Consider the following 27,110-nt stretch of genomic DNA (forward strand, 5'->3'; position numbering starts at 1 on the left):
TGATGATTATATCGAATCAGCACGGGTGTTCTGGGTCAACAGCCATAGCAATGTGATCCGAGCTGGATTCCAAAAGCATCCCAGACCACGGAAATGGACAGAAAGTGAATGTGGTTCAGAAGCACAATGGCCACTTTGGGAGACAAGGTGGCACCATGCAATTTTGAGTCTCATCAGCTGTACTTCAGATCAGTCAAATGCATCCATGGTTCTTTCTCTGTATTTCCCATTCCGGTCTTTGTGTCTGTCTGCCTCTCTCTGTGTCTTGGTCTTTCATTGTCTCTGTGTCCATTGTGCCTTTGTCAATGTGTCTCTCTGATAATCAGACTCCCACATGTAAAGAGTCCAGGAACAAGACAGACTTGGATTTTTATACTGCTCATCCACTTAAGAGTTTGTGATCTTAACTTGTCTCCGAATGTCAGTTTCCCCATTATTAAAATGGAGATCGTAACATTGACCTTGTTGAGTTGCCATGAGGATAAAATGAAACAAAGAGTGTATAGCAGGCAGTTCAGTTGCTGGCTCCTAACAAGTGCCCAATAGCTATGAGTTCCCTCCCCGTCTCCAGTGCACTTCACCCTCATGATATATTACGATCCTCCCAATCTGCTGGCTTTCCTCTAGCGTGGCCTGCCCTCGGCCCATTTTCAGACCAGCCAATGGAGCCATTGGCTGATGGCTGCAACTATTTTTCATGCAGTTGGTCTCATTCCAGCAGTTTCACGTGGCCTCTTGCTGTAAATCAGTCTGGGAAAATAAATGTCCCCAGTCCATTAGTGCCTTTCCACCACAAGCCAATTTGAGCCACAAAACAGGCCAGCTTCTTAATGGCCACTTAAATACATTCCTGCAGCCCAGTCTGGAGACTCTCAGCCTCGAATCCCACCAGCTCCTGTCCAAAAGAACCTCCACTGTTACAAGACTGCTGGCAGCAAAGGCATAGACCAGACCCTTAACACCTGCGGGGGGCAGGGCAGGGGAGACCACAAACCCTGGTTTGCCTAGAACGGTTCCAGTTTGTCCCTGCTATCCCAGAGTAATTATTAGCAGTGTTCCTTTCACTCTCCAAAGAGTGCTGGTCTGAATGATAGCGACTATAAAAGGTATCTATGGAAACCAAGTATAATAATTTATAGTAATAATAATAATGTCTAGCATCCATTGATCACTTGCTGTGTGCCACACATCACCATAAAGGTCCGGATGCACCGTGGGCTCATTGTGACTCAGCAGAAACCCCCTTACAGCACTCTGAAGGGAGGTGCTATTATTATCTCCATTGTATAGAGCAGGAAGCTGAAGTTTAGAGCAGTAGGCGACACGGTCAAGGTCAACCAGTGTAGAGGGCGCGGGTTGTGCCTCACTCAGATCCCTTTTACTGGGCAGTGCACCCATCCTCCGGCTGCTGGGCGAGCTGGCTGCTCAGAGCTCAGAGCAGTCCCCGTCCCCTCTTCCATGGGGAACAGAGGCTCCACATCCCCCCTTGGAAAGCAGCCCAGAGCCCAGAACTGACTGATGACAGGGGCTGGGGGGGGGGGGGGCGGGTGTGGCCCAGAAGGCTTCCCCCATTGCTACAAGGTCAGATTGACTCTATGGTACAACTCATGCTCCCGAACCCCTGGTGGGATCCAACTGAGACCCAGCTCTTGCTTGGCTACTTCCCCAGCCCCATCCTTCTTCCCTTGCTCCCAGTCTCCCGAGAGCACCTCTTACATCAACCACTTCAAAAAGCATCCCTGTCCCAGGCTCTGCCTCCAGGGGACCAGTCCTAGGATAGCCAGTTAGCAGGTGGCTGAGCTGGGACTCATGTCTAGGAAGGTCTCACTCTTCATCACTAAGCAGATGTGATATAACACTGCCTATATTATACATCTCCAAGTCATCAAGTCTCCAGGAAATATGTCATACAGGCATAGATACGATAACAGTCACAATGACTACCGTTTACTTAGTGCCAACTTTGGGCCTCTTTCCTGCATCTGATCCTCTCAACACCATAATGTTCATTTTAGTATCCCCATTTTGCAGTTGAGGCACAAAAATCTTGGAGAAGTTGAGAGAGATGCTCACCGAGGTTACACGGATACATCTTTCTCCAAAGGCCAGGCACTTTTTCCCCTCGGCCAGTTAAATCGCTTGCTGTGTAAATTGTTCCCTGAATGGTAGATGAAACAGATTCCCCATTAAAGTTGATGCTCTGGCAACAATTTAGATGGAAGACTGGGCTATGCCTCCCACCCTGCACACCCCGCAGTGGTTCTTCCTGAGCTGCGTTTGACCATCAAGCCTCCACTTTGGGGGGAAAGCCGTATTACTCTGGGAATGGCCAGAGAATGTCTCCTTAAGCCAGACATAAACAGATCAAAGGAGCCATATTCACTGAAGAAAGGAAAGAAAGCAAGCTTGTGTGCCAAAGGTCCGGAGAAGTAAATTACATATCTTGTGGCTTTTCCAGAGAGGGAGACAAAATAGAATAAAAGGAAAACAGCAGAGCTTTAAGGAGAAACAAACCAGGATTCAAATCCTATCTCTACTACCTGTGTGATGTTTTAGCAAATTACTGAACATCTCCAGGCCTCAGTTTGCTCTACCATAATACCTACTGCGCTAGACCACAGATGAGAGGGGTAAATGAGATAAAATATGTATTTCCCCCTGCCTCTTCTCTTCCATTTCCATAAAATTTATACAGTAACCAACTTGGACCCTCATTCCAGGTCTGAATACTACTAGTTCAGATAAACTATGGTTTATTCTCTAGCAAAAAGCATATCCTATTTGATGATAAAAGGTTTACATTAAAAATAGAGAATGAGAGAGAGAGAGGGAGAACAGATAAGAGGGAAACCTTCATCCAGGAGGCGATCAGCTGATTCATAAAACTACAGAATGAGTCTTCCTGGCTCCAAGGCTAAACTTACAGTCAATGGGCATCTTTGGCCAGCCAATCCTAACCTAGTGGAGAAAGAAGGGCCCAGCGGGCAATCCTCACAAACCGATTCCAGCCCCACCTTGCAAAACCGATTATCTCTGCTTCCAGCTTGGGGAAATGAAAATCAGTCTGGGCCTTTGCAATACTGTATTCCAAATCCGCCCCCTCACCCCCCATGGCTGGCTAGCTTTCTGAACAACTGGGGTGGGGGATCTGCAGTGATTCCATTGTGTGTGTGTGTGTGTGTGTGTGTGTGTGTGTGTGTGTGTGTACGGCTCCAGTGAAAACCAGGCTTCAGTGTCTGGCTTTGAAAATCAGTCTCCCGGCCTTCATCTTGACATTTATTATTTCCAAACGCTTCAGATCCTCTCAGCATTTATGCAGTAAGTGAAAGGCTGGAGAACCCAGACCTATTTGCCCTGCAGATGACAATCTCTTCTCTTAAAAAGTAGCTTCAACATTTTCACTCTCTGAAAATACACTCTGACAAAGAGTCCTAGAACCCAGTCCTCAATTTGAGGAGGGTCATAAATTACACACACACACACACACACACACACACACACACACAGTATTTTTGATAGGTGGTTTAGGAAGGAGAATGATCAATACACAGTTTTAATGTTACTAGATAGACATTCTTCCACTAGCAAGTGAAGAAAAATAATGACTCAACAATCCCCCTCCAGGCGTCTTTCCTCCATCCATTCATCCAGCAGTAACTTAGTCATTCAGCAAGAGCTTATTCAGGATATACTGGGTGCCAAGCTCTGCGCTGGGCACTGGGAATTTATTGGTGAGCAGGGCAGGGGTAAGCTCTGCCTTCTTGGGTCAGCCAGCTTGGTTCAGCAAGAGTTAACAGAACAGAACTGTATAGGATCCCCCAGTTGGCCAGAGCTTTGTCCCCTGCCCTGAATTTCCCAGGGAGAGGCCCCTGTGTTTAGAGTCAAACATGACCAGCCCCATATGTGATGAGTGAGCCAGAGAGCAGCGACCGCCTCTCTCCAGCCTCCTTCCAGTCTGGCGAATGAAACCTGCGTCTGCTCTCGAAGCGGCAAAGGGGAGGGGAAGCTCCTTTGCCTTTTTCTTGCCTCTAGATTGCTCCCAGATTCTGAGTTTGGGGGTCTCACCTGGGAACCGGTGAGCTGGCTGCTGCTTTTAGGGAGCAGTGTCTGTTGGGGGCTTTAAAAAACCGCGATGGGAAGGGGTGGGCCCATCTCACTCAAGAGTAGTGGTCCAGTGAACCCTCTGGGATGAGCCCTCCCTCCCCAGAATTCCAAGGAAATGACCATATAGTAACAGCACAAGAGAGGCTTAAACACTCCAGGAGGAATCCCAGCCGGTTCGGGGGGTGGGGGGAGGGGGAAGGGAGAAGGGAGGCGGCAGTCTGAGGTTCCCTGGGGAGGAGTGGGGAATAGAAGGGTACTCAGATTGCTGAGCTCCTCCTGAGATGGCAGCAGGAGTTAGGAGCAGATTCAGTTGTTTGTTTGTGTTTTTCCTCTTCAGAGAAACACAGAAGATGCCTGTGGGGAAAGAGGGGGGATGAAGTAGCAGTCTTGGCCTCAGGCCTCACGGGGCTGAGACGCTGGGTACCTAGGATGCTTCCCAGTTCCTTTGCCCATATCAGACCGCAAGGACGGGAGTGTGCAGCTGTGAGGAGGAAGGACGCATTTCCCCAGCCCCGCACTTCGTCCCCAGCCCCACCAGGACAATAGCATAGAGGCTGAAAAGGTCCAGTATCAAATCCTGGCCATGCCACTTAGTGGCGGCCGAATGATCTTGGGCAAATCACTCTCCGAGCCCTGGTTGCCGCACCTGTAATGGGGGACAATGATGGTGCCTAACTCACTGGGTCCCAGGAAGTATTAAATAAGATCGCACACATAAAACTCTAAAAAACGAAAGCTCGTACACAGTAAGCCGACGGTTATTTTTTAAGCATGTTATCGTCAAACCCCGTCTCCTGGCAGCTGAGCTGTCCTACCCCACGGAGAGCTCCCGCGGCGCAATCTTCCAGACCCTGAGCGCTGGGCGCCACATCGACCCTTCCCCTCTCACAGGCTCCTCCGGTCACCCCTAGATCCGGCTCGGGGAGGGCGAGGGCCGCCTCTCAACATCCTCCCCAGCATCAGCTGGCCCAGGGCCTCGGGGAGGCTCTGAGACCCGGGTGAGGGCGCGGAGGAGGGTGTCCACGGAGGCTCTCCCCCCACCTGCTCCCCGGAGCACTGAGCGCGCAAAGAGAGAAAAAGAGAAAGGCGCGGATACTGGACCAGGCTTTGACGCGGATCTTGAGCTCGCCGTCCTGCGGCTCGGGCATGGCCTTCCTGGTGACCCGCAGCTTGTTGAGCCCCCCGAAGCCGGCCAGCACCACGGCGCGCATCTCCTGGGCGTCCCCGAGGCGGTGAGAGCCGCCGCCGCCCTCCGCCGGCTCCTTGACTGCCTCTTTCTCGATCATTTGCTCCGTCTCCTCCGCTTTCTCCACGCCTTCCTTGGCCATGGCGCGCGCGGGCGCGGGGCGCACGGGCTGCAGCGGCTGAGGCGCGGGGGGCTCGGGGCTCTTCTCCCGCGGGTTCCTCCTGTTGAATGTGGGATGCTCAGCGGTGCAATGGCTGCAGCCTCTGCGAGCAGCGCCGCGGTCCACAGCCTCCGCCGTAATCCTCCCAAGAGCCGCGCCACTGTCCGCCCCACCTCGCTCCCCACCGCTCTTCCCTGCCCGATCAAAGCCTCAACTCCAGTTTCTCAACCAGTGTCAAATCAAGCTCTTGATCGTAGACCCAGAGTCCAGATTTGCCCCAAACTCGTGAGTTAAACATGCAGAGAGGACGCCTTGTCCTCCGCTGTGGGCGCAATACTTCATTATATACGGTGCAGGTTGGGCGCCTTGAAATGGACAGAGATGAATGTCTGAGTCTGGAGGATGCCTCCCCGCCCCGAGATTGCCTCCTCTCCCACCGACATGCGGGAGCGGGCGGGATAGACTGGAAATGGTGCTTTTTCCCAAACCATCAGTCCCAGCTAGAAGAGAGGAGAGGTTCTGGAAGCTGGAAACTAGAAATCCCTCTCGCTGCCCCGAGGAGTCCAAATCCAGGGTCTTCGCACTCAGGACCTCCAGAGTTACCGCGGATGCTCTTTACAGCATCGCCAGGAGCATCTTCTGATGGCTAATTCTCACTACTCGCACCATTTGGGGCCGTTAAAGAGGCTCCAAAAAGAACCAGAAAGCGGTCCTGTTCTTGATTTGACCTCCCCCCCCCCCCGAGAAGATCAGATCAGTGTGCACCCCTCTGCAACACAGTCGTGTACACACACACACACACGTGTGTGTGCGTGCCCATGCGCAGCAATAACTGGCTTTTTGTCTTTTGTTATCAAGGCCTTTGAAAAAGAGCTCACGGGAAAATCTTAGATTTTTTTTTTTTAAGGAAAAAAGATTGGGGATTGCCTTACGGCAGTTTAAGGAAAGATGCAGTTGAGGAATGATAGGTGTATATTCTAGTTACTGTGCAACCACAGCCAGCCTTGGGATCTTGGATGACTCATTCAGTCTTTCAAGCCTCAGCTTCCTCATCCATAAAATGGGTGCATTAATTTTGTTTATTTGCAGTGTGCTAAATGCTGGGCTGGACATGACTTTCGATAACTCATGGTCCTTACCTTAGAGGAGCTCATTCTCAGAGTGTGAGGCAGGGAGGACACAGTCAACAAATCGACAGGACACAATGAATAGTGTCAGTGCCTCTTCTCGCTCGGCCTCTCTGCTTTAATGCCCTGGCCTTCTATTCCTCAAAAAGAGTATTAGGTTCCCTCCTACCTGCTGTTGTCCCCAAGCCTGGAATGTATGTCCCACCTCCTTGTGTTAATTCTTAGTTCACTCTCAACTCAAGCACCCATTCCTAGTGAGAAGCTCCCCAACCCCAGGGTACGTTGGCTGTCCTGTATGGTAAACTCTCATGACAGTTTGTAACAAACTTTTATATGATTACCTGTTAATGTCTTTCCCTTTTCCAGCTGTGGTCTTCATGTGAGCAGGAGCTATTTCTGCATTTATCCAGCATGGTTTCTCTGGGAGGTTGGCACATGATTGGTACATTGTAGAATATACTCAGAAAAATGCTTGTTGAATGAATGAATGAGTTTGTGAATGCAGATGCTACCCAGAGGAGGGTACAGTTGAAGAAGACCTCAGAGAGCAGGGGACTTGAGCCAGACCTTGAAGATGAGCCAGATTCCTCAGGCGGGTGGTCTCAAGCACCTTCAAACACATAGCAAGGTGACAGGCGATAGGACTTTTGGGAAGACACTGCCTTATTCTACGTGAGCTGAGCATTGGCTCTGTTTGGCAGTCACTGGAGACTAGGCTGAAAGGTTGGTAGGCACCAGCTTTTGAGGAATTTTACAGACTGTGTTATAAAATTTAAGACATAATCATGGAGGCAGTGGGCATCACTGAAGGCTTAAAACACAAAAACAAGGGAATGGCATCACCAGACTGCATTTGAGGATAACAACTTTGGCAGAAAGGGGGTGATGGTTTAGAGGATACAGTTACTGGAAGCGTGGAGATCAGTTAGAGACTAGACAGACAAAAATCAATAAATCAATAAATCAATCAGTAAATAAGAGGCTCAGCTGAGGCAATGGCTGTGGGGTGGAAGAGAGGAGATTAAAAGGAAGCTGAATAGACAAGGCTTGGCTAGTGAATTAAACATTTTATTGTAAACCCAATTGTCCACATTATTAAGCCTGTTAGCATTGTGAGATATAACATTGAGGCTGGATTCTACCCTGAAACAAAAATTGTTTTTTCATAAATTTATTTATTTAATTTTGGTTGCATTGGGTCTTCGCTGCTGCGCACGGGCTTTCTCTGGTTGCGGCGAGCGGGGGCTACTCTTCATTGCGGTGTGTGTGCTTCTCATTGCAGTGGCTTCTCCTGTTGCCGAGCACAGGCTCTAGGTGTGCGGGCTTCAGTAGTTGCAGTGTGAGGGCTCAGTAGCAGTGGCTCGCGGGCTCTAGAGCGCAGGCTCAGTAGTTGTGGCGCATGGTCTTAGTTGCTCCGCGGCATGTGGGATCTTCCCGGACCAGGGCTCGAACCTGTGTCCCCTGCATTGGCAGGCGGATTCTTAACCACTGCACCACCAGGGAAGTCCCTGAAACAAGAATTTGAGTGCCAGTGGTTTATTTTGGAGGTAATCCCAGGAAGCTCCCATCAGGAAGGCAGAAAGTGAGCAGGGAAGCACTAGAAACCAACATAGGGTGTGTTACCACGGGGACAAATGGGGCTCAAACCCAGAGACAGTGTGGAACAAGCCTTAGTGTTATCCCTCCCAAGGAGTAAGGAAATGGGTAATTTTAAACTAAGTTTTCTGCTGATTGAACAGCTAAAGGCTGTTCCTGGAAGTGTTAACTCCCTGGCACTTCCAGCCTGCTCCAGGTACCTGGGCTGAGATGCCCCAGTCAGGATGCTCTCAGTAAGAAGCCATCACCTTAGACAGGGAATGGTGAGTTCAGAGGGGATATGGACTTGACGCTGACAACATCTGCAAGGTGTGGTGTTGTTTTGGGGGTGACTACTCTTCTAGACACTTTAGGTATGTTTTGTGATTTGATTCTCAGAATAACCTTATTAGGTAAGCATCGTTATTCCTACTTTACAGAAGACGACACCGAGTCTTAACATGGTGAATTATCCTGCTCAAAGGAACACAACGACTGTGGTGTGATACACAACTGACACCAAGTGGATGCTCTTGACATGTCACCACACATGCTTATTTGGGTGGGTCAAATGAGTCCTTCCCCTGATTGGTAATACTCCATGGCATTTTTGGTGTTCTTTTCCCCTTTATTGGCCTCCTAATATTTCTGTCCCACTAAGATCCCTTGCCTCGATTCTGAGGGGTTTCCTTTAGCAACAGAAAGTTAATCTACTTTGCACTCAGCACACAGCATGTTTAAGATAAAGTGTTTGCCTTATAGTATGTTAAAAGGAATATAATTACTTCCTCCAAGGGAATCTTCTGGCTGTTTACAAACCCCAGATTATAATTGGTTTCCAGCTGATTGTGACAACAACTAAGAGGAAACACACCACAATCTGTGCTGCTTGGGGAGGAATACCTTCCTCTGCGTCTTATATACCACCATTTGGATCATTAAGTATTCCCAAGTCTTCTCCTCTCTGGTGGAATATGACAAGTGCCATACGGCAAGGCATCTCTCCAAATAAGCACAATAAATCTATTTTCAATTTATAAAATTGATTCCCTGGGCATTAGCTCATTTAGAGCTTCAGTGGTGAAATATCTTACATTGTAGGGCAGTGTCACACAGTGGCCACTGCTGGTGAAATATAGTATTACAACTCAGCTCTATTAGTTTGTATATGACGTGGGAACAGGTGTGTGTCCCCGTGGGACGAGTATAGACAGTCAAAATAGGAACTGCTCAAGGTATGAACCATCTTAGGGCAGTGTCACACAAAAAAGGTGAGATCTTTGAGCAAGAATATATGGGAAACTATCTTAGTATGATTTCAGAATGGTTTTCTAAATAACTTGGAATGGTTCAGTAACTTTCCAGAGAAATAGGTTACCTGGAGCAAACAGTCAATGTCTGAAACTATATCCTTCAGTAAGATTTATTTTATTGTATTTTCCTCAATACAGTTAGAGTCATTTATTATAATACATTGTTTAATCTAAAAAATAATCCTGTGCCATAGGTACTATGATCCTTATTTTACACAGGAGAAAATTTAATAGAAACTGAGTAACTTTCCCGAGGTTACCTACTTAGTCTGTGGCAAGCTGGGATTTGAAGTGGGAGTCAGTTGACTCTAAAATGTGGATTCTTAACCACTATGCCTAATGCCTATGGTTTTATAAGCTGTTATATGTTTCAGAATTTCCATAGAATAGGTTGAGAGGAAGGAGAAAAATTTAGAAGGTCAGTAATGAAGAACGGTTAGTAGTTGATGGCCACTGAAAGATCTCAGTAAAATCCAAGAACTCATATTCAAGGATGTATGCTATAATTTCTTATAGTTTGGGTTGATGTAATTTAAAAGGTAATGAAGCATGATTGACACAAATACAGCATTATCTTCAGAGAAGTACTGGATAGGTGTGCAGCCCATCCTGAAGGTGGTGGAATAAAGTTCCTATTTATATATCGTAGGACCAGTCACAGATGGTTAACTCTAGATGTGTCAGAGGGAAAAAAAATGAACTGATATCTGTTCATCACCTTTTGAGTGCTGACCTTGTACTATTGCTAAGTACTGGAGATAGAATGGTGAATAAGACAAACATTCTCAGTCCCAATGGAGCTAGCATTCTAACTAAGGAGAAGTATATTGGATTAGGTTGGGTTCCCCAGAAGCAAATCTTTCCTAATTTAAATATTTGAGTGCAAATGGCTTATTTGAGTGGTGATTCTAGGAAGTAGGCATCTGTGGAATTGATATAGGGAAGGGAAAGAAGTCAGTACAAGGTACATTATGTAGCAGGTTATCACTGTCATTAACTCAGGTTAAATCCTGCTGGGGAACTCTAGATGACAGTGTAGAACACACCTCAGAGGTCTCCTAATCAAGAAGCAAGTTAAATGGAGTATCCATCAACTCCTATCCGTCCTCCAGCCCTGTTGGTTGAGGGCTCTTTCTGGGGGTTGCTAACCATCTACCCTTTCTGATCTGCCCTGTATATGGATTGTTTTGGAATTGGCAGTTAGACCAAGCTATCCTGAAAGAGTTGCAGGTGTCTTGATTTAAAGACATTGGGTCATTGTGCACGGCAATGGTGAGTTCCAAGAAGGTGTACGTGGAACAAAAACAATCGCTGCTCTATATATGAAAACAAAAAAATCCTAGTATGGTAAGCACTGTAAAGAAGGAGTAGAATGTGCTGTCTGGAAGGTCAGAGAAGGCGTCACTATGAAAGTGATGATAAAGTATTAGGTTCAGCTATGAATAACAAAACCCCCAAATAAGAAGGAGCTTAAAGAAAGTAGAATACACTTAAGAATGGTATGGTGTCTCCACAACGTCATCGAGATCAATGTTCCTTCCAGCTCTGTACTTCATCTAGATGAAGGATTGGCCTGCATTCTCATGGTTCAAGATACAGCCCTCACACCCATGTTCCAGGTAGCAGGAGCGAGACATGTGGGATGGGAGAGAAAGGCCCACATCTTTCTTTTTAAGGAAACTTGAGGAGACCACCAAAATATTTACATCTACTTACCTCTTATTGGCCAGAGCCTAGTCACATGGCCATATCCTGCTTCTAAGGAAACTGGGAAATGTCGTTTTTTTCTTAGTTAAGTGACAACGCTGGAGGTGAGAGTCAGGGTTCGATAACTGATGGGGTATAGGAAAGATAATCTTGGGATGTGGTATATAGAGATGTCTCTGAAGGGCTTTTAATAAATGAATGATATTATGGAGAATGGAGGTTAATCCTCATAACATCTGAAAGTGCAACGTTATCCAAGGATCTCAATCATGTGACTCAATCCTGTGCTCTCAACAACTCCTTTAAGAGAGCTTTTCACCCTTTTGGATTTTTCTCTTCAAAGGAGTTTGACTGTCATTTTATAATGAAAGTTAACAAGAAGACTTAATTCTCTTTCCATAACCGAAAGATGCTAGTCATGAGACACTGCTAGTCATGAGACACTGAAGACCATCTTAGCTCTTTACGAGCCCAGTCACGTATGAATACAATTAGAAACATTTCACCTGCTCTTATTCTTTTATCCGTAAGTAGCTGTTATCCCTGGAGACGTGGTCTTATCGGTCAGTAGTATTTGGTACACATGATCGGCCAAGTGAGGAGAACAGTATACTGCACAGGAGTGAGTAAAAAATTTCAATCAAGTAGCTTATGTTTTCGAAGCCTTGTTCATGCTAAAAGGTAATTTTTGAGTGATTTATTTTACCCCTCCCTCTGAATTTTATCAAGTATTTTCCCTTGATAAATGATTTCTCGTATGCATCACCACTGCAATGATGCCATCTGCTTCTTTCAAATGCTGCAGAGAGCTGTGTTTTTCCCAGAGTACTTTGCTATAGATCATTGTGAATAATGGTAATGTGATAGGGATGAAAAATTCAGGTTCAGAAGCAAACAAAGCATTTACTCCTCAGATGGAGTCCAAGAGAAACCCGAAAGGGGGAGAATTCCCTGCCCGACCCCATCCCAATCATTCATTTTCTTACAAGCTGAGAACATCATACTATAAATCAGGATGAATTAACCCTCCAGCTAACTCAGTCTCTTATTTTCCTGATGTCTCTGGTTTGGGCTAAGAGCTGATTCCCCTCAGAGTTTTGTTTCCATCGTTATTTGATTGGCCCATATCCAGATGGTTGGGGCTTTCTAAGAGCGATGACTGTGTGAAGCTACAAGATCTTGATGTAAACTGAAAATACTCAATATGGGAAGGGCACATTTTGCCTTTCCTGTTCTGAGGTTAGAAGTATCAAACCCCAGGAAATAGGGAAAAATCTCTTCAGGAGCAAGCATCCTACCCTTTTCCTTTTAGTATGCCTCTCCTCTTCACAGAGTTTAGTGGGGTGCTTTACACAAAGTAAGTGGGCAAGAAAGAATATCCATCTGTCATCCATCCATCCATCCATCCATCCATCAATCTATCCATCCATCCATCCATCCATCCATCCATCCATCCATCCATCCATCCATCCAACCATCCATCAGTCTATCCATCCACCCAGTTCCTGTATTCTTACTAGGCAATAAGCAAAGCGGAAGGAACACATACCTTGTTTCCAGAACTTGTTCGTATCCCAGTTTTCTGTTTACTAGCTATGTGGCTTCTAGGCTCCAAGAGATTGAGAGAGTTGCCCACATTAAATAAGGATCAGAAGACCTAATTTTCAGGATGTGAAAACTATGTGAGATACCATGCCAAATCCTTCCAAGTATTATTTCCCACACAAAGCCGTTGATGAATGGACAGTAATTTCCTCTCTGCTTCCTTCATGGGTAAGGCTTGGTACATGTCCTGAGAGGGAGACAGACACATAAACAACATGGCACAATGTCCTAGGTAGGCAGTACAGTGCAGATAGAGAATAGGTGTGTAGGCTCTGGGATTGGATGGGCTGTGTTCCAGTCCTGGCTTGAACTCTTCCTAGCTGTGAAATCTGGGCTAATTCCTTTTCTGTTGCTTTATTTTCTACTCTGTAAGATATGGATATTGATCACACCAATTTTACAGATTTGTGGGGGAATTTTTTTTTTTAAGTTACAGATATCTTTTATTTTGTTCTTTTTTTTATGTTGGGGGTAGGAGTTTATTTATTTATTTTGGCAGTGTTGGGTCTTCGTTTCTGTGCGAGGGCTTTCTCTAGTTGTGGCAAGCGGGGGCCACCCTTCATCGCTGTGCGCGGGCCTCTCACTCTCGCGGCCTCTCTTGTTGCAGAGCACAGGCTCCAAACACGCAGGCTCAGTAGTTGTGGCTCACGGGCCTAGTTGCTTTGTGGCATGTGGGATCCTCCCAGACCAGGGCTCGAACCCGTGTCCCCTGCATTAGCAGGCAGATTCTCAACCACTGCGCCACCAGGGAAGTCATGTGGGGGAAATTTTAAAGAAGTAATCCAAATAAATGTCTATGCTTAGAAGAAATACTCTTTATATGTTAGTGCTTTGTAGCTGCCTTTGTCATCGCACTTAATATTTCAATAACTGTGTTTAATTCATAAAGTAGAGAGTTCCAGTCCAGCCTTTTACAAAGTTTATTCAATAACACAGTAGTTTCTGGGGATATTGGTTGATGCTAGGGTAAAAGCGAGTTCTGTTATTAAACGTTCTTGTGTCTCTGTAGTGCAGTTAAGCCTCTTTCTTTAACGTAGGTCATTTTAGAGACACGCAAATCTTTTGATTCTCTAAATGGAGATACTGAATGCAGCTTCACCCAAAACTGCTTGACTTCCAGCCTTTTTCCCTTGAAGACTAGCATTCTGCAGGATGTCTTTTGGGAGAAGATGCTCTAGACAAGTCAATGGATAAGTGTTTCGTGAGTGGCTGCTCAGGGATAGCCACTGTAGAGGAAAGAGAAAGAGAAAATAGCACGACATGCCCTCAGTGAGCTGAGAGGCGTGCTTGAGAGAACAGAAAAGTACAAACAGTTTAGAGAAGCCTTAAACACTAAACTGGGACCCAGAAAGATTATGAAACAGATAAAGTGGGTCTGATGGGGGGCACAATAGGGAGCAGTGGAGACTGTGGCAAACCAGGGTGCAGATGGCCGTTCTAAACTCAACTTCAGTCTGTCATTGCCACGTGAGGACGTGTGCTTAGTGTTGCCAGGCCTTCCAAATGTTCAAGAGAAGCCGGAAGTCTGGATTTTTATGTGAAATCTCCCCAACTTAAAAAATCCTGACAAATATTACATAGGATGAACAGAACTTATCTGAGAGCTATATTTAGCCTATGTAGCACCAATTCGCAATGTTTGCTCTAAGCTAGGCGTTCTCAGACAGGGTGATTTGGGCCCCCCCGGGAACATTTGGCAACGTCTAGACATTTTTGTTTGTCACAAGCGGTGCTACAGACATCTAACGGGTGGAGGGTAGGCATGCTGCTGAACATCCTACAAGGCACAGAACTGCCACCGCAACAAAGAGTTAGTCAGCCCCTCACGTCAATATTGCTAAAGTCGAGAAATCCTGCTCTAAGCCGTGAATCCTTAGATCCTGCAAGCGAGGAAGTCCATGGTTTTGACTTGCCGCCTGTGTGACCTTGGAAATGTCCTTGTTCCACGTGGTAAAAGAAGATATTTGGACTAATTGATGCTCAAGGGACTTTCCAGCCCAGGGGCTGAGGTCACATCAGTCATCAAGGTTGGCGGTGGCCTGGCACACGGGCTGTCTCTGCAGAGACGACATTGATCAGAAATGATAGCTACTGAAATGACAGCACACACTGGGGGAATGTTTCCAACCTGGAAAATTGTTTGTCCTTTTGATGAGTTCAGAAGCCTGTTTCCTGCAGGTCTCACTCCATACACTTGAATAAATTGGAAGCTGATTTTAGAAGCTACTGAATCATCCTGGGCAATTTTGTTGTAGAGACCGTTCATATTTTTTTAAGGCAAAAATCAAAGGACATGCTTTAATCTAATATGCCAGTGCCTTTCCAAATACAGTCTCTCAGATATTGATTTTGAGTTTTGGCATTGCACGAGCCTGCTTATCCAGTTGGTTATGAAGAACAAAGTTTTTTGGTTCTTTGTTTTTATCTTAAGGATCTAATTCAATCATGCCCTCAGTGGAATTGAGGCAGGCTGCAGGATGAGGTGCGTGGAGTGGGGTAGATGCTTTGACCAGGATAAGCAGTGATGGCTGGGGGTTGGGACAGTGAGTAAATGAAGGTAATGAAGACTGGAGTCTCCAATAATACACCCAGCACATTACTGCTAATGTCAACTCTGACCCCATCTCCAGGCACTGAGTCACCCACTACACAGGCTGCCCTCGTGTGACATCATTCCTCCTTCCCCCGACACGCTGCAGGGTTTCTCAAAGAGATAAATTACTAGGGAGAAAGGGCTTTCTGAGATCATGCAGAGGTAGAGGCAGGGATAATGTTGCGGGACTCCTGGGCCCTGACCCTTTTCCCCGTGATCCCGAGAGAGGAGGTTGTGCCTTTGGTGATGGTGAGTTTCAGGAACCAGGAGAGCCAAGTGTTTGCAACGTTTGCTTTAACAGCAACGTGTGTAGATTGTTAGGGCTGGTTCTTCTGGAATGATGGTGTGAACCTGAGGATACACAAGCAGTGGCAAAGCGAAACTTCCACGCAGTGCAGATGATGTCATCAGCAGCTGTGCCCTTGTTAAGGGTTCTGGGGGCCAGAGGAACTGCACCAAACCTGCTACATCTGCCCCTTCTCTGGGTGGCAATCACTCTTCCAATAACTTCCTGTCTCCGTAGCTTACTGAGTTGGGAAATCAATCTAATTGTATGGCAGGTGTATGAGTGAACCTGCTGGTCCCTAACACACTTGAACTGCAGGTCAAGGCACAATGCTGGCTGCTGTGCAGGTGTCTTGGTTATGGTTTCCCCTAAAGCAGACCCTGAGACTAGGATTTGATCCAAGCAGTTTATTTGGGAGCAGATCCCAGGAAACACTGGTAATGGAGTGGGAGAGTTAGGGATTGAGAGCAAACAGGAAATGTGTACCTTTTCAACCAAGTGGCACCTGGGGCTCATCCCCCCCCCCCCCGGGGAATTATAGAAGGCAGTTTAGAACATGCTTTTGAGTTATTCCAAATGGTCGTTGAGGAAGCTAGGGTATTTATCCACCAGGAATTCCCCTTGTGTAGTTTGTTGAGAGCTGCTTTCAGAAGCATTAACTTTTCAGAACTGCTGACCTGCCCTGCCTTCAGGCCAAGCAGGGTCCCACAGCAAAAGCCGTGAGGCAGAGAGTAGCAGGTGTTCGCTGCTAGCAGCTGTAGGAGTGCAGAGCTAAGTGTTAAGGGCAGAGGGGTGGGCAGTGCTGGCAGCTGCAGTAGCATATTGATTTAAATTATTGTCATCCTACCACTTACACGAATGCAAGCCAACTACAATATCCTTATGCTTATAGCTCTTATAAACAACCACTTAAAAGCCAAACATGCTTACGTATTATATCTTTAAGCAGTAAAAAGCCATATAGACCAAATTTACAATAATAACTCTGTGTGACGGGTGGTGTGGTTTGGTCAGATAAAGCCAAGCTTTGTAATGCAAGTGTGATCCTGACGTCCAAGGAGCATGTTGTTTTAAATCCAGAATTCCAGTTACATCTTGTGATAACTAGATTTCCCCCCAACTTTTCTAAATTCCAGCTGCTACAAAAAGTCAGCCCTGCAGCTATGAGGTCATCTGGTCTTCACAGGACATAAGTGCATTATTTTGTATTGGCCTTTTATCAGTCAAGGTTATTACTTGAAACTGAGTTAACTTGTAAAGGAAAGGAACTAATTGGAGGGTGTTGGGCAGCTCACAGGGTCCCTGGGGAGGCTGTAGACTCATGGAATTTGGGAAGCAGCCGCGACCCCCGCTGAAATCAGGCCACGGAACCTGTCTCGTGAGGACACGGCTCTTGCCATTTGTGGTAAATACGGGACCCCTTTGCTTGTGCCACCACCACCAGCGGCAGGCATCGGGTGCCACTGCTGCACCATCGCCCTGTTGCTGCTCAAAGCTTGACTTTGCTGCCATCACTCCAGCCAGCCATCCTCAGAATCAATTCTCTGCTACCTTGCTTCAAAGCCCAGTTTGGGTATGAATCTGACGAGTGGAGATTGGACCATGAGCCTGCACCCTCATTGGGAAGGAAGCTGGCAAAGCAGACATCTGGTGTCATCAGGTTCTAGAGTGGGATTCGGGGTTTCCTACCTCCAAGGTTCAAGGCTGGGGTATTCCCCAGACATAGGAAGAAAGTTCAGACTCTGTGTAGCCAAAAGAAGGTGACTAGTGTCCACTACAGTTTGTTTTTGTTCTTATTAGTATGTCACATTTAAAGAGGCTACAGAAAAACTAGATGAGCTGGTCACCGTCCACTAAAAGTTATCCCAAAAGATTATCAAAGTGGTCGAATTTAAAAAAAATGTTTTAAAGTTCCCAAAATAGAGAAATGGGAAGTGCTCAGTACATGAGGGCAAGGTAGTCTTAATTCTGCACCTGTAACTACCTCTCATCCTAGAAGGCAAGGGTTATGTCTTATTTCTTTCTTTGTGGGTAATTATAGGCATTGACTAAAGGAGGGGAAAGAGGTGTCAAGCGGGGTCGGGGCGGGGGGAGGAAAGAGTTTATATTAGGTTTTAAGCTCTTAAACATGAATAGGTTGGGGCATTGAGTTAGCAGGAGCCATTTAGCACTTGCTCTTTTGAGAAGTGCAATTTCTAGGGTGGAGCAGAGAAGAATGCCACTTGGTGTGGGAAGAGGGTCTAAGAAAAGGTGTTTTGAAGCCCAGGGAAACTCAGCTATGGTTTGAAGAAAGAACCATGGTATAAAACCAAGATGGACCAAAGTATTTATAAGAATACTGAATGTTCTAGAGGAAAAAGTGCTTAAGGAAAACATTCAAGGGTAACTTGGCTTTCCACAGTCTTTGCCCTGGAAATAAAACTCAGAGGAAATCTACTAATCAAGACCCCATGAGCAGCAGCTTTGGGTGACTTCAGTTAACACACCAGAACTTCTGTGGGGGGAAAAATGAAGGTTTTATTATTTTTGATAAGACATTCTAGGGTCCCAGGTAAGTTTACTTTACCAACTTTCTCTAATTATGTAAAAATAAAATTATTCCCCTAAGAAGAGTACTGGAAACAGATGGGCTGCATAAACTATCCAAGATTTTTCCATCTGTGTTTTTGGGCATCTGGGTATTAACTTGGGATTTCATGGAAAGGCATATGCTCAGAAATGAAAGTCATTTTTCAGATAAACACAGCTCAAGTGAGAAGGCCATCCCTATTCATGGAAAAGGCCCAAGACAGACAATCTAGAAAGGGCAGTGATTTATTTAAGATTGTTCCAATTAGTAAGCTGGAAGCGTTTAATTTAAATATAAATTTAAATGCTGACTTCCTTTCTTTTGCCAGTAAACATGAAAAGTGTGTGAGAAGTGTGTGTGTGTGTGTGTGTGTGTGTGTGTGTGTGTGTGTCTTTGAATGCCGTAAGCCGGTGTGACTTTAGGTATAGGGCAGAGGATCCACATGGAGTGTTTTTGGGGGTGTAAAGTGGTACAAACACTTGAGAGGGGAATTAGTGCACGTGAAACAAAAGCCTTTAGAAGATGTAAACTTTTGATTCAGCAATTCCCTTTTTAGAAAGATATTTTAAGAAAATTATTAAAGACATATGCAAATATTTCCGCTCTAAGCAGTTTCACTGCAGCGTTAATTATAATACCACAGACCTGGAAATCTCAACTTCTACAAGAGTCATGATAAGAGATTCTCTCCCATAGCCATACAATTGAAAACCATGGGACTTTTGAAAATACTATCAATGGAAGAATATTTTAAGCAGGTTGAAGAAGCATCCAGATGAGTGATGCCTCTGCATATACATATGTACTTGGGATTAAGAAGATGTGGAAATATCGAGGAAGTTCTTAACGATGATTATCTCTGGTTGATAATTTTATGAATATGCTGACATTTTTATTCTTTATGCATATCTGTACTTTCTAACTTTTCTACAATTAACATATATTGCTTTTATACTTAAACATTTTTTGTTGTTGTTTTTGCGGTACGCGGGCCTCTCACTGTTGTGGCCTCTCCCGTTGCGGAGCACAGGCTCCGGACGCGCAGGCTCAGGGGCCATGGCTCACGGGCCCAGCCGCTCCGCGGCATGTGGGATCTTCCTGGACTCGGGCACGAACCCGTGTCCCCTGCATCGGCAGGCGGACTCTTAACCACTGGGCCACCAGGGAAGCCCCTATACTTAAACATTTTTAAATGACTTGTTTTAAGAAAAAATTATAGCATACATCTTCCCTTCCAGTTCTTTTGATGGGAGAAGGAATTTTTAATAAGTAAATGAATAGCTACGTGGTGTTCGATTTTTTTTTTTTTTTTTTTGCGGTACGCAGGCCTCTCACTGTTGTGGCCTCTCCCGTTGCGGAGCACAGGCTCCGGACGCGCAGGCTCAGCGGCCATGGCTCACGGGCCAGCCGCTCTGCGTCATGTGGGATCCTCCCGGACCGGGGCACGACCCGTGTCCCCTTCATCGGCAGGCGGACTCTCAACCACTGCGCCACCAGGGAAGCCCTCGATGTTTTTATATACATCATTTCATTAATTGCCACAATATCTTGTGAGGTAGAAAGTGCTTTTATTTTAATTTTACTCCCATTTACAAGAAACTGAGGTGTACACCACTAGAAAATGGAAACCCTGGGTTCAACCCACGTTGGCTGGTTCCCAAATCCACATACGTTCATCACATCCACTGTCACCCAGATCCCAAAGGGTCTTCCCGAGGACTCTTACACCTGCTTTTCATTTCCCAGAATTCTGTCCTCAAATTGGCTTTGAGAGACCAACGTTCCTTTTCAGAGGGAAAAAAAAAAAGGAGGCAAGATTTTAGTCTATCAGATTTTAAACACCCAACAACTATTTACCCTCAAGGTAGGATTATTTCTTCTGTTGCCCCACTTCCTGGGGCAGAGAGTACACCAAGTCTAAGAAAGTAGATAGTATTTGGTGACAGGACACCAGGTGCAGAAAGAGGCAGGCTCCTCTGGGACAGCACAAAGGAAAGGCTGCACGTGGCCGTGTAGAGCCCAGACGCCTCGGAGATACTTCACCAGCCGGGTCCAAGAAGATCCTGCACGCTCATCCCCGGAGAGCCGGCCCCGGAGAAACGCAATGAATGAATGAGTGAATGAATGAGTGAATGAATGGGAAGTGGGTGGGGAGTCCTAAAGCATTAGAGATACCAAGGGCAGTGGAGGGAAGGGACAGAGAGAATTTCCAAGGGGGAAGAGTAGTTTTTAATCTTTTAACTGCAATAGGTGATGCTAAAGCGTAGCCGCAAATGCTCGGATGAGAAGTCCCGTCTCTACTCAGTTGCTGCGCCAAACTGAAGAGCTAGGGGAGCCACTGGCCCTAGGGCTGGTATGGGGCGGATGGTACAACTCAACCCCAGAGAAAGGACTGTGGGGCACATGTCACACCTCACCTCACGTTGACCCTAAGTGTGTAAGTGACCGACTGATGTTGGGGGTTTAACCTTGGATTGTACTGCTCGCTCTTCCTTTCTCATCCGTGTTGATTTAACTTTATTTTTTTTTTGAATATGTGGAGCATTAACAGGCTTCCAAAAGTCAGAACGATACAAAATGGTACACTCAGACAAGTGTTTCTCCTTTCGGCACCCCTTCCACCCTGTTTCTCCTGCCTACTCCTTAAAGGTAACCAAGTTCATCGTTTTCTAGGTTATCCTTTATGTTTCTTCTGAGGTAGATTAGCACATATTTATGTACATTTTCTTTTTTTCCTCTTCTAACACAGAAGGTAGCATTCTATATATGCCTTTTTGCACTTTTCTCTTTGCCCCTAATCTCTCCCGGAAATCACTCTGTAAGCAGTTCATAGGGATCTTCCTTATTTCTTTTTACAGCTGCCTAGTAATCCGTTGTGTTTAGTAAATACCAAGGTTTATTTTTTCCTGATTTTTTGCTTTTTGGTTTTTTTTGTTGCTGTTAATTAAGACTTTATTTAGAAAACATTTAAATAAAAGCCCTGAAATTAGCAGCAGTTTGACATCTTGGAAAAGCACCATTGCCAATACTAATTTGGAAAGTATACAGAGATGTATTTAATATAAAGATATATTTAATAGTCTGAAAGATATTTAAAAGCTTATTCACTCATAGACCCTTAGAATAACATATATCAAGCTTTATACTTTTTTTTGAAGATCACTATTCTTCTCTAGTTTTTTTTTTTTTTACATCTTTATTGGAGTATAATTGCTTTACAATGGTGTGTTAGTTTCTGCTTTATAACAAAGTGAATCAGTTATACATATACATGTGTTCCCATATCTCTTCTCTCTTGCATCTCCCTCCCTCCCACCCTCCCTATCCCACCCCTCCAGGCGGTCACAAAGCACTGAGCTGATCTCCCTGTGCTATGCGGCTGCTTCCCACTAGCTATCTATTTTACGTTTGGTAGTGTATATATGTCCATGCCACTCTCTCACTTTGACACAGCTTACCCTTCCCCCTCCCCATATCCTCAAGTCCATTCTCTAGTAGGTCTGTGTCTTTATTCCTGTCTTACCTCTAGGTTCTTCTTGACATTTTCTTTTCTTACATTCCATATACATGTGTTAGCATACGGGATTTGTCTTTCTCTTTCTGACTTACTTCACTCTGTATGACAGACTCTAGGTCCATCCACCTCACTACAAATAACTCAATTTCGTTTCTTTTTATGGCTGAGTACTATTCCATTGTATATATGTGCCACATCTTCTTTATCCATTCATTCGATGATGGACTCTTAGGTTGTTTCCATCTCCGAGCTATTGCAAATAGAGCTGCAATGAACATTTTGGTACATGACTCTTTTTGAATTATGGCTTTCTCAGGGTATATGCCCAGTAGTGGGATTGCTGGGTCATATGGTAGCTCTATTTGTAGTTTTTTAAGGAACCTCCGTACTGTTCTCCATAGTGGCTGTACCAATTCACATTCCCACCAGCAGTGCAAGAGTGTTCCCTTTTCTCCACATCCTCTCCAGCATTTATTGTTTCTAGATTTTTTGATGATGGCCATTCTGACTGGTGTGAGATGATATCTCATTGTAGTTTTGATTTGCATTTCTCTAATGATTAATGATGTTGAGCATTCTTTCATGTGTTTGTTGGCAGTCTGTATATCTTTTTTGGAGAAATGTCTATTTAGGTCTTCTGCCCATTTTTGGATTGGGTTGTTTGTTTTTTTGTTATTGAGCTGCATGAGCTGCTTGTAAATTTTGGAGATTAATCTTTTGTCAGTTCCTTCATTTGCAAACATTTTCTCCCATTCTGAGGGTTGTCTTTTCATCTTGTTTATGGTTTCCTTTTCTGTGCAAAATCATCTCAATAGTTGCAGAGAAAGCTTTCGACAAAATTCAACAACCACTTATGATAAAAACCCTGCAGGAAGTAGGCATAGAGGGAACTTTCCTTAACATAATAAAGGCCATATATGACAAACTGACAGCCAACATCGTCCTCAATGGTGAAAAACTGAAACCATTTCCACTAAGATCAGTAACAAGACAAGGTTGCCCACTCTCACCACTCTTATTCAACATAGTTTTGGAAGTTTTAGCCACAGCAATCAGAGAAGAAAAGGAAATAAAAGGAATCCAAATTGGAAAAGAAGAAGTAAAGCTGTTACTGTTTGCAGATGACATGATTCTATACATAGAGAATCCTAAAGATGCTACCAGAAAACTACTAGAGCTAATCAATGAATTTGGTAAAGTAGCAGGATACAAAATTAATGCACAGAAATCTCTGGCATTCCTATACACTAAGGATGAAAAATCTGAAAGTGAAATCAAGAAAACACTCCCATTTACCGTTGCAACAAAAAGAATAAAATATCTAGGAATAAACCTACCTAAGGAGACAAAAGACCTGTATGCAGAAAATTATAAGACACTGATGAAAGAAATTAAAGATGATACAAATAGATGGAGAGATATACCATGTTCTTGGATTGGAAGAATCAACATTGTGAAAATGAGTCTACTACCCAAAGCAATCTACAGATTCAATGCAATCCCTATCAAACTATCACTGGCATTTTTCACAGAACTAGAACAAAAAATTTCACAGTTTGTATGGAAACACAAAAGACCCCAAATAGCCAAAGCAATCTTGAGAATGAAAAACAGAGCTGGAGGAATCAGGCTCCCTGACTTCAGACTATACTACAAAGCTACAGTAATCAAGATAGTATGGTACTGGCACAAAAAACAGAAATATAGATCAATGGAACAGGATAGAAAGCCCAGAGATAAACCCACGCACATATGGTCACCTTATCTTTGATAAAGGAGGCAAGAATGTACAGTGGAGAAAGGACAGCCTCTTCAATAAGTGGTGCTGGGAAAACTGGACAGCTACATGTAAAAGAATGAGATTAGAACACTCACTAACACCATACACAAAAATAAACTCAAAATGGATTAAAGACCTCAGTGTAAGGCGAGAAACTATCAAACTCTTAGAGGAAAACATAGGCAGAACACTCTATGACATAAATCACATCAAGATCCTTTTTGACCCACCTCCTAGAGAAATGGAAATAAAAACAAAATAAACAAATGGGACCTAATGAGACTTCTCTAGTTTTAAAATATTGACTACTAAACTCAAATTTTAAAATAGAATAAAACACATCCGTGAGCTGTGAATTTATCATCTCTGGCCTGTGCATAGAGTTGAAACGTCCCCAAGGGAAGGAGAGGGCGCTGGGGTTGGAAGATTGGGGGATGTGGATGCCGCCAGCTCATGCGTGGGTGCGGAGAACCTTTCCCAAGGCTGAGGGAGGGCCTCAGGTTCCACAGATGATGGGGACCCACACCTCACTCCCTCACAGTGCACCAGGGAGGTGACAGACATCAGAGGAAAGTGGCTGTGGGGAGGAAGCTCATAAGGTCCCAAGCCCCAGGCACCAGGACCCTCAGCCTCAGCAAAGCCCCTGTACTCACACCGTGCCTGGAAGCAATAACAAAATCCTCCTTTGGGAGCATGTCAGTAAGGATCTGGAGGCTCCTGAATGACTGCTCTGCCCTTTGGAAGAGCTCTAGGGCCTTCACAAGTTGGAGGGAGTCCCTTAATTTTATTCTCTGCCATCCTCGTGGAATGGGGGATCAGCGTAGATTTGTTTTCCTCTATTTACTTACTTCTTTGTAGCTGAGATGCAGAAGGCTGTCAGTAGGTCAAATTTCATTCAGAGAAAGAAACGTGACATTTCTTACACCCTGTATATGGAAGCTAAATTCATTTCCCCTTCATATGTACTATCTTATTTGATTCTTACAGAACTCTTGGCAGGAAGATGTTATTCCCACTTTATAAATTTCAAATGTATAAGATTCAGAGAGACTAGGTTTCTTGCCCAGGACCGCACAAGAAATAAGAGGCAAAACTGGAATTTGTAGCCTATGTCTGACTTGCAAATCCCCACACCATCTTCTCTAAAGAGTAACACTTCTCAGTAAGTGAACCCACAATTAGTTCATGATCACAGAAACCACAGTCTTTCAGAGAGTGAAAAAGTACACGTCAGTGTGTTTTGTTGCGCTCTTTGAAGCTCAAGAAGTACAGAGCGGTTCAAGCAGTATATGCTTTAGGGTCTGTACAGGTAAACCTGCACATCTCCAGGAGCGATCCTGACTGAGCAGATGACGCAGTAATGGACACTGCTTTGGCATATTTTGTGAATTACATAATTCAATTTCACCTGTTGGTCCGGAGCGGAGAAAATTCACCCCAGAACGGAGACGCACTGAAAACTCCAAGAAGAGCTATAAGTGAAGTAACTAGATTCACTATGAAAGCGGTTTCATAGTAAAAGAAAACCTTTAACAGTGACCTTGAAAAAGTGAGGTGGTGTTTGGAAGGACACCAAGGGCAGATGGGGAAGCTGAACAAGGAGGGTGTTTGGAACTCAGACTGCCGTTTGCTCAGTCTTTGGGGCTGTTTTCTCTTTGCTTCTGTCTGAAAATTTGCTTTTTCCCCTCCCCCCTTTTTTTCCCTTCTCTGAGCATATGGTGGAAAATGATTGTTTTGACCCTCAGTACCTTCCCTCAACTTTTTTCATGAATAAGAAAGGAAATAAGTCAACCAGTAGGAAACTTTTCTGGTGAATGACAGTGAATGAGTTTAAACCTCATGAGTTTAGGAATTGAAGAGTCAAAAACAGAGACTTTCTAAGTTCTTGAAGTGCCTTTCAGTGGGTGCAGGGTAGGCTCTGCAGTGGGGAGACAGTGCAGAAGGCAGTGGGGCAGAAGAAGGCGTGGAGGCTCCAGGAAGGTGGATTTGCAGATTGTCCTACATTACACCCTTCTAAACAGCAGATGCAGGCCTCGAACCCAGGTCTCTCAGACTAAACCCACCACTCTATGACTGTAAAACAAGCGTGACTTTCCTTTTTCTGGATCCCTCGTGGATTGGTTGGGAACTTCAGATGAGATGCTAATAATGCAAATAAGATGCTAATAATGTCTTGGGAATGAGAGGGCTCGCTAGATGTGAAAAGCACCAGGACTACCCCACCCACCTACAAATCCCGGATTGGGGTGGGGCAAGCGAGGCTGAGTTTTGCAAAGGCAGGGGTGGATCTGGTCTTTATTAAAATGTTGACATTTTGGTTATCATGGATTTTTGTGTTCATTGTGATTTCTAGAGATCATGCATTAGAATATTATTTACCTTGATTACTTTTTTGCCATCCCCCGAAATTGTGCATCTGAGGTGGGTGCCTCCCTCACTTGACCCTAGTGATGGTTTACCTACAGCAAGGTTTCCGGAGGTGTAGGACACACACGAGGTAATTTTAGGTGGTCCGTTGCCATGACACTAAGTAACACTAGCCACTTCGTGAGAAGGGGATTTTTTCCATTTTCCCATTTTTTTCCAGACCTTTTGACCAAGTTAAGTAGAAAGTAGCAGGTTGGGTGGCAGAAGTATTTGATACTTTTCTAACGCTTGCTAATCTTTTAACAATGAAGAGATTAGACTCTGGGTTCAAATAGCTGGAGGTGTGCTAGTATCTTCTATTTGCCCTCCACATCCACTCTCCTTTTTTTTTTTTCTACCAATTTCTGTGCCCTGGGAGGCTGATCTTCATGGAAACCATTGGAACGGGCTTACTTGACTATTAGTTTCTAATAATGGGAAATACCAGCAGGCGATGGGAAGCCTGGAGGAGGAGAGACAGTTCCGACCCTTACTCTCCCCCAGCCCCTTCCCTGCCGCATTTGGTTATGCTCCTCTGACAAAGGCTACAACTCTCTCCAGGCAGCCCTTCTTTTACAGATCTCGCTCTCCCTGTGTGTTCCAATAACCGCTTCTTCTCCTGCTCTTTCCCTCTTAGAGGAGTGTTGCCAGAAAAATACAGGATGTCCACTTAAATTTGAATTTCAGAGAACAACAAATAATCTTAGTGCAAGTAAGTACAAAATATGCCCGAGACAGAATTATATTAAAAACTTGTTTGTTGTTTTCTGAAAATTTAACTGGACATCTTGTATTTTTATTGGCTAAATCCGTGAAGCCCCCCCTAGGGGGTAATTGCTCTCAACTCTTTCCAGCCCCTTGTTAGTTTCCCTTAACCCTGCGCTCATCTTTTTTTAACAGTTTCCCCATTAAACTCTCCCCAGTTTCCCCATTTGAGGCTGTCCTCTGTTTTCTGACGAGCCCTGGACTCAGATTAGTAAACACTGCTTTCTGGCTGGAATTTTATACCATTGTTTTGTTTCTCACTTTGAGTTTATCTTCTCTCAGCGGCAAGTGATATTGGTTTTCCTTACACAGCAGTGAAATATATTTTCCCTTTAAGATAAGTGTATTTCAGTTTGAAAATAATAGTAAAAGTGGGACACAGCGGTGGCAAAAGCCACAGAGATGGTACACAAGCCG

The 27,110-nt window shown here is 44.8% G+C and overlaps 1 protein-coding gene across 1 annotated transcript in view; it reads right to left on the reverse strand.

Moving 5' to 3' along the window:
• The window catches only part of VAT1L (vesicle amine transport 1 like), a 146,330-nt gene extending 140,773 nt beyond the window's left edge, over positions 1-5,557 (reverse strand). Inside the window, exon 1 of the mRNA XM_004280123.2 lies at positions 5,206-5,557. Coding sequence (XP_004280171.1) covers positions 5,206-5,432 — 227 coding nt within the window. The 5' untranslated portion in view covers positions 5,433-5,557. The remainder of the gene's footprint in view (positions 1-5,205) is intronic.
• Positions 5,558-27,110: the final 21,553 nt, after the last annotated feature.

The sequence above is a fragment of the Orcinus orca genome, chromosome 20 (assembly GCF_937001465.1).
Source record: "Orcinus orca chromosome 20, mOrcOrc1.1, whole genome shotgun sequence".
Lineage (NCBI taxonomy): Eukaryota > Metazoa > Chordata > Mammalia > Artiodactyla > Delphinidae > Orcinus > Orcinus orca.